The sequence below is a fragment of the Protopterus annectens genome, chromosome 10.part0, assembly GCF_019279795.1.
Source record: "Protopterus annectens isolate FY-2018-M chromosome 10.part0, PAN1.0, whole genome shotgun sequence".
In the NCBI taxonomy this organism is placed as follows: Eukaryota; Metazoa; Chordata; order Ceratodontiformes; family Protopteridae; genus Protopterus; species Protopterus annectens.
In genome coordinates, this window is record NC_056744.1 from 90,222,101 (window position 1) to 90,230,197 (window position 8,097).

The following is an 8,097-nucleotide window of genomic DNA, read 5'->3' on the forward strand; positions in this document are numbered from 1 at the left end:
TAAAAGGACTTAACTGTTTTTGCAAATTAAAAGTTTATACGTGTAGTATTTAAGTTGGTTATGCTATCTCTTAAAGCATTTAACAAGGTTCTCAACCTATCTGCAAAATGAGGAGCACTACCTCTTATAATGTGGAACAAATGGGCAAAATATGGAACACTTACTAACAGTTTACCAACAACTTCAGCTAAGAAGCTCATAGGATTATTAAAACGTGATATTTTCACTTTGGGAATATTTTTTAATATAGAGGAACAGGTGGTGATCCTAATTCACTTTGCGGCTCCGACAAATACGAGAATATAAATACTGGCTTTAAAAAATACCAACATCTTTAGTAAATAGCCTCATAATAACTTGCAAGACAAATCTAACACGCTCCCAATGAGTAAATAAATGCACTTCAGTGGTGTCGAAATACTCATTTCTATCAATTTTGAGCCACCAGACGCGTACGGTCACTACTTTAACCTACGCTATTACATAGCTCCCGTTATTAATCCTCTCCAAAATAAATTAAAAAAGTTACATTTCCAAAGAACATAGGAACTATACAATCTTTCGCATACGTATATACACAATAGAACAAAAATATCTTTAGCTGCACACCTTCACCTTGCATTTATTATACACGTGCCTTTTAACACAAATAATACATACGTGTTATCACTTTAATTACCTAAACTCAGTGTCAATATAGAACATCTAAACACATACAATGCCCAACCTTTGATTATTCCTTAGCTTTAAAATTACGTTTTGTGACCTGAAATACCCCATTTATCTCTACAACAGATACCGGTCAGCATCACCTTATCCACCTGCTCCATTACACGTGAACCTGCGTCCAGCACAGTGAACCAGTAAACCAATGGGATGGCGAGATTCCCAACAATCTCCAAATATGGAGATATTCGCCCCGTGCAACGGGTGCGGCGGCAGCGGCGGGTGGTACGTAAAACCTCTATAAGCACCGGAGCGGTGTGATAAGCTTTACTGTATACTGCAACATTATAGGCAACATCTTTTTGATTTCCCTTGATCTACTTGTTTTGCAGGCCTTTTTACGTTTTCAGGTAAATAGCTAAGCTGTTAATTAGAATTGTTCGTTATTACGTGTATAAAATGTGCCAAAAGATGTGAATGTTGACTTTAATAAATAAAGTAGATGGGGATTAATACGGAATTTTATTAGAATGTGATAGACCTTGGTAATGATGCCTTCAGTATTTTCTGCTTTGTTTTGCTATGCTTGGGATTGAGCTATAATGAAACTGAATTCAGTATAAAATGGTATTAAAATGGCAGATATTAAATCTTGTTAAGCCGCTACCGCGAACATGTTGTGATGCGTAATTTGATGGGTCAGCGTTAGTTTGAAGCATGATCTCTATTTGTTTTCGGTAGTTACTGTGCGTGTGCTTAATATAACGGAATTGCGTTTTTTTTTCCTCTTGTACATAATGTAGAGCTGCCTACCCAATTCTGAGAATCTTGAATATAGTTAACTGTCACTGTTAAGTAATACCTCGACCCTATGTGCGTAAAAAGCAATAAGAGGGGGGTATAGAGGGTGGGGCGATGTAGGGCTCCCCCTTAAGAGCTATAAAATTGTGATGTAACTTAGTCATATAGCGTGGCTTTTACGTAAGGTGTAATTGTAACGTGTAGTAAGAAACTGGATTATTGGCAGTCTAGGATTGGGTAGACCTGTGATGGAGAAAATCAAATCACGATTTCGGTTAACTATTGAAATGTTTTCGAAAGTCTAAGAATTCGAGTTTGAGGTATGGCGATCTGGTAGCGGGCAAAACAGAAGTTAATCTTAACTGACAAGCTAGTACCTAGGCTATGTAGGGTAAAGCATACTTATAGTAAGGATACAACTTGTCCCACTTTGGGCAGTTGTGTTGAACAACCTAGAAAATGGCAGACGTTTTCAAGACAAAACATTTCTTCAATAGTATAGTTGCATAATTTTGTATCAAACTCCTATTAAATGGAATAGCATAAGCAACTCAAATGCTACAAAAAGCTTTTATTTTGGCAAAAAGTGAAGTTCTGCCCTTTGCACTGGCTGTGGGTATGTTTGTCCTACAAAAGTCTCAATTTCTACAAAAAGTCCCACTTTGGGCATTTGAAAAGGTGGCAACCCCAACCTATAGTCTATGCAAAAGACTGCATTTATTTTTTACTGTTAATGGTTCATTGAATATGTGCAGTAATGCAAAACATTTAACAAGTGTTTCAGATGTAATATAGTGAAAAATCTTTCCTTTTAAAATACAAGGATGGCACATGTCCAAGCTGTCAAATTTAATTTGAGGCTGTGCTACAGAAAATAGGATGGGTGATAAGTACCCTAGTGTTTTACTAGCCACCTACAAAGTCAGAGTTTATTCCTCAATGAATATCTGCAGCTTTCCTGATCTTGCAGAGTGAGAATCTCTGCTTATGCTATGAACTTCCTAGCATTTGTAAACTCTTGGTAAAAAGTCCCTGGAAGTACTAGACATGACTACTGTTCAGAAAAAACATGCAGACGTTATTTTGTTAATTTTAAGTATTTTAAAATGGTTTAAAATTGCCCCTTGTTTCTGCTTTGTGCCCTCTGTTTTTTCCATCTCTGAACCTTGAGCAAGAGTAGATGTATTTGGGGTGCCTGCAATTTTTAGACTCCTTTTTATAGCCTAGTGGCAACAGTGGGGTTTGGGGATAGTAGCCAGATTGTAGTACCTGGTGAGCTAGTATAAGGATTGCACATCTCCAATCAAAAACTGAATAAGTAGAAAGTAACTTGGGTCATAAGGTTGTACTACATGTTATGTATTGATTTTGGCAACTTTCTGGAGTGTTTGGAGTTGAACAGTTGGTGATACAAGTAGTATGCCCTGCTTTGGTGCTGGAAGACCAAAAAATATTGTGGGTCATTGCATTATAGAACAAGTTTTGTCTTTCAGATATGTTAAATCTGGGTACTACCTGCTTGAGTTCAGTAGCTCACATGGATTTAAATGACCTCACTGCACTACTTGAGATATACCACCTTGTATCTCCCTGGAAGAGACCACTAGCCTAATGAGACCTAGACTAACACTGAGTGCAGATGGGGTAAATGAGACTAAACTACTTAAACTAGGATAATCTGTTTTGAAATGCTCTTTAGTGTGGCAAAGAGTAATGCCTAAGACAGGTTTGAGGTTCAGCTAGATAAAACAGCTGCTCTGAGCTGTAGGAGACTAACTTGGAACCAACCTTTGATTATTTGCAAATCAAAATGAAATGCATACTTGCTTGGGAAGTTGAAAAAGTATCAAATATGCAACATTTTGTAGTTTTTAAGGTGCTGATTGTCAAGGTAGCTTTCTATTATGGTAAACTAGTATGGGTAACTGGTTCCTATCTATATGCAGATAGTAACTGCCTGTGGTGATAGATTTTGAAATGTAAAATGAAGCAACTTTATTAGACCTACTTGTCCTGATTTAGTATAGTAGGTCCACTGTTTTAGTACCAAATGTAGCACCTGTGTAAGATTTTTGTGGGGTGGGAGACTTCAGTCAGATGAGGTGTAATGTGGTGAAGTGACTTATGCTTGAAGTAAGCCTTCCATAATGTGGTGAAGTGAGTTATGCTTGAGTACTATGTTGCTGACCCTGTTTTGGGTCATGTAGTTCCACTGTTTGTGTGTGGGGGGGCGGCAGTAAAAGTGGTTCTGTGTTCTATGTTGCCTGTAGAACACAAAGACAGATTGCCCAAGGAGTAAAGAACTGAAATGATTAGTGTTTACTAGAGAATTCTCAAAGGTATTTTTTTATAAAGTGTATTTAGTTGGAAAATGTGAGACTTGAAAGCAAGCAGCCCTAAGCTGGTGGGAAGATGTTGGTTGCCTTGTAAACACCTGGTAAGCCTCTTGTCTTCAGTTTGCATTGGCTGGGCAACATAAGTGCATGGCTCGCCACAGTGGAGAAATCTTGAGTAGAGACATCTACATACTAGTGTACAATTCAAATAATCGAACCCTGCAAAGGGGAAGGGGCTATGTAAAATTGTAGAATCTAAAATGAGACTTGTAGTTGGTATTGTCCAGGAGCAATTGGACATGGGGGGAGCACAACTGATGTAAGTTTTGTCTGGTAACTATATAAAAAAAAAGGTTGCAGCACAAATCTGTAAGGAAGTGGTTCTCGTTATGAGAGATTATGCAGTAGGAAGGCTTACTGCTGCTAGACTAGATGCTAACATTAAAAATGTGGCATGAAATGTTCATGGGGGGGGGGGGGGTTGTGTGGTGGAAGGGGAGCTGGACTGAGTTGTCAGATCTTATAAAGAATGTGGGTGTTAAACACAGGCCACACTTGGGCTTCTCTTTTGTGGTATGAGGTAGTAAACCATTGTCCTAACAGTACATAAAGGGTTGTGCATTTGGGGTAAGGGAAAACTTCTTGCCTATTTTTTTGTTTGCTGTAATTTCAGTTTAATCTTGGTCTGAAATTAATGCTGTATGATTAACACCATGTATTCTTGGGCAGGTGTGCAGAGAAATCCTGTTTAATCAACAGAGGCTAGGTCATTTGGCAGTTTGGTATAAAGCTGTGTTGGTTGGCAATGTGCATTTGTTTAATTTGAATGTCTTATCGGGCAAATTTTAGTGTAGAAAATGCATGAAGCAAACTATAAATTTCCAGATGCTAAGTATAGTGTTGTACTCTTTCTTACCCAGGCAAAATGGCAGAGGAGGAGATTGCTGCTCTTGTCATTGACAATGGCTCTGGTATGTGCAAAGCTGGCTTTGCTGGAGATGATGCCCCTCGAGCTGTGTTCCCTTCCATTGTTGGCCGGCCAAGGCATCAGGTTTGTTTCTGAAATTTTCTCTAATGCTTAATGTTGAAAAAATAGTAACTAAACTTTGACCCTTTGTGCTGTGGGAACAAGGCTTTTAGTATTGCCGCTACTGTATACCTTGTGCAATTTCTAAGGCTTGGTAGTATGTAGTACTTTTCAACACTGATCTTGTGTGTTCTGTCATTTAAGAGGAAAACTAGTCTCAGGTTAAGTATGTTGCCCTCGCAGAAGAATGTAGTGGCCAAAATAAGACTGAGTTGCCCACGCAGAAGAATGTAGTGGCCAAAATAAGACTGACCTAGAGAATTCTTCAAACAGGAAGATCAATTTTTTGCCATGCAGACTGCATTGCCCCCCCCCCCCCCCCATTTAATGTTCGAAATGTGTAATGTGGGGGGTGGGCTTTAACTTGACTAAATTTTATGAAGATCCCTCAGACTTGACTAAAAATTGTCAATGAAGGCAAGGGTACACTGGTAATGAGCTGCATTGGGAAGTAAGCTAGTCAGTGTAGTTTGAAGATGTGTATTCATGTTGGTGGTATTGTACAGTTGTATGGCAACATTGACCACACTAGATATACTAGGCAGAAGGCAGTGCAGAATGTGTGCTTTAACTTATGCAGACTGGCTCAAGAAGTGTCTCCTTTCTTCTAGGGTGTTATGGTTGGTATGGGACAAAAAGACAGCTATGTAGGTGATGAAGCACAAAGCAAGAGGGGTATACTGACCTTGAAGTACCCTATTGAGCATGGTATTGTAACCAATTGGGATGACATGGAGAAGATCTGGCATCACACCTTCTACAATGAGCTCCGTGTTGCTCCTGAAGAACACCCTGTCTTGCTTACAGAGGCCCCATTAAACCCTAAGGCTAACAGAGAAAAGATGACACAGGTATGAATGTTGCATGTTTTTGAGCTTGACTCATCCTTGGCTGTCTGAATAAAAGTTGTACTATATGGGCCACACTTAATTTTTTTTTCTCTCTAGATAATGTTCGAAACCTTCAACACACCAGCTATGTATGTTGCTATTCAGGCTGTGTTGTCACTATATGCCTCTGGTCGAACAACTGGTATTGTTATGGACTCTGGTGATGGGGTTTCCCACACTGTGCCAATCTATGAGGGTTATGCTCTGCCCCATGCCATCCTACGTCTAGACTTGGCTGGCCGTGACCTAACTGACTATCTTATGAAGATTCTGACTGAAAGAGGTTACAGCTTCACCACAACAGCAGAAAGAGAAATTGTGCGAGATATCAAAGAAAAGCTGTGTTACGTTGCCCTGGATTTTGAGCAGGAGATGGCTACTGCTGCATCGTCCTCTTCACTAGAGAAGAGTTATGAGCTGCCTGATGGCCAAGTCATCACCATTGGTAATGAGAGGTTCAGGTGTCCAGAGGCACTGTACCAGCCAGCTTTTCTGGGTAGGTATGAAGCTGCAGGTCTTAACCAAAACTTATATTTTTGGAGACTGAGGGAATGTATTGGTGGTCTAGTCTTCTTAGACTTGGTGTTAAGATGACTGTACAGCATGGTTATCTGCAGATCTGGTGCAAGGAAAAACAATATCTGGTAATAACTTTGAATAGTGGCTTAGGCTCTTGTCAGTGTGGGGGAAGAACAAAGCCCAAAGTTAAAGAATGCTTGCTGCTTCCCCTTCAGGGGGAGTGAGGACAGGTGTGCTGGGAATTACTAGGGATAACGTGGGGGAGGGTGACTTTCAATGCATACCCACAGTCTTGCATGTGCAGAAAGGATTATGCACAACAATTCACTTGGTAACTTGTCGTCAAGGAGACTTGTTTTCAAGTCTGATCACTTCCTGTCCTAGGGAATGCATGGTTGGTGGGGGGGGTCAGACTTGCATAGTTGTACTTTTATGCATCTTCCCTGTTTTGGCAGTGTGGCTGCTGTAGATGCAACTAGCATCTGTAAGCTGTGTAGATGAGACTGGAGTCCTTGCCCAGCTTCAGATTTATACAGTCTTTCTGCATTGAATTTTCTGCTCTAATAAAATGCTACTGCAGCTATTCAGTGGCAAGTACTTTTTCTGGCTGTGGAACTTGCTTACAGTTGATTCTTAATGATTCTCTCTAGGTATGGAGTCTGCTGGAATTCATGAAACCACCTACAACTCTATCATGAAGTGTGATGTTGATATCCGAAAAGACCTTTATGCCAACATAGTACTCTCTGGTGGCACTACTATGTATCCTGGTATTGCTGACAGGATGCAGAAAGAAATAACAGCCCTGGCACCCAGCACAATGAAAATTAAGGTGAGTGGTAGCTTTTTCTCATCCTTTAACGAGTGACAGGCTCAAGCACTTTCAGTAGGGTACAGTTAACTACCAGTAGCAGTCCTTCCCAAAACAGCCAAAGCCTTCACTAGGCCCCTATCTAGTCAAAGCAAGGGCAGCCCAATTAATCTGTAAAGCTGGTCAAGTTTGAGAATTATCCCATTTGGGATAACTATACCTTTAGTAATGGACTTTCTAACCTTTAGTAATGGACTTTCTAATTTTTCCTCAGATTATTGCACCACCTGAGCGCAAATACTCTGTATGGATCGGTGGGTCTATCCTTGCATCTCTGTCCACTTTCCAACAGATGTGGATCAGCAAGCAGGAGTATGACGAGTCTGGCCCATCAATTGTTCACCGTAAATGCTTCTGAACTGGTTTGGACCTGATGTTTGCACTGTTTTTACTGACGTGTATGAACTGTGGAAGGCAGGCAGTGGAGTATTTTGGAAGCTAGTACAGTTGGGACTAGTACTGATCCACGTTGGCATTTTTCAGCTGGCTGAGTAACTGTTTTGCGGGGTTCAAAACGTTGCATTTTTTAAGCCTTTATGGTTAGATCGTCTACCCTAGTTTATTTTGCATTCCAAGTATGTTTGCGTTTATTGCATTCCAAACTTGTGGGAGCTTTACTTGTAACATCTACTAAAAATTGTAAATTGCCTTAATGTTGCTGCATTCTGTGAAAATTTGTCTTCTGAAATAAAGGCATTAAAACTGCAGAATTGTTTGCCAGTAATTAATGTGAGGCCTGTGTAACATGTGCAGCAGTGATTGTTGGTACCTCCACCTAGTTTGCGGACTTGGTGGAAGTATGGTAAATTTTCTAACCTTTTTCCCCCAGCAATTGCTATTTGCAACAGTGATTTGGAAGCTAAGCTGCTGAAGGGATAGGCATCCCACCTGGCTTGCAGAGTTAGATTTTCTATATTTTGCAGGTAG

The 8,097-nt window shown here is 40.2% G+C and overlaps 1 protein-coding gene across 1 annotated transcript; it reads left to right on the forward strand.

The window, feature by feature from the left end:
* The first annotated feature begins 931 nt into the window (after window positions 1-931).
* Window positions 932-7,877, forward strand: LOC122812974 (actin, cytoplasmic type 5-like). The gene is made up of 6 exons (XM_044085066.1): window positions 932-1,076; window positions 4,724-4,854; window positions 5,502-5,741; window positions 5,838-6,276; window positions 6,950-7,131; window positions 7,385-7,877. The coding sequence occupies exons 2-6, from the start codon at window positions 4,729-4,731 to the stop codon at window positions 7,526-7,528; spliced, it is 1,131 nt and encodes a 376-aa protein (XP_043941001.1). The 5' UTR covers window positions 932-1,076; window positions 4,724-4,728; the 3' UTR covers window positions 7,529-7,877.
* The last annotated feature ends 220 nt before the right edge of the window (window positions 7,878-8,097 follow it).

Bases quoted from the DNA above. Each gene is read 5' to 3' on its own strand.
- LOC122812974 (XM_044085066.1), top strand. From the start codon at position 4,729: ATGGCAGAGGAGGAGATTGCTGCTCTTGTCATTGACAATGGCTCTGGT. The intron at 4,855-5,501 runs GTTTGTTTCTGA...CCTTTCTTCTAG, and splicing joins TTGGCCGGCCAAGGCATCAG to GGTGTTATGGTTGGTATGGG. The intron at 6,277-6,949 runs GTAGGTATGAAG...GATTCTCTCTAG, and splicing joins GTACCAGCCAGCTTTTCTGG to GTATGGAGTCTGCTGGAATT.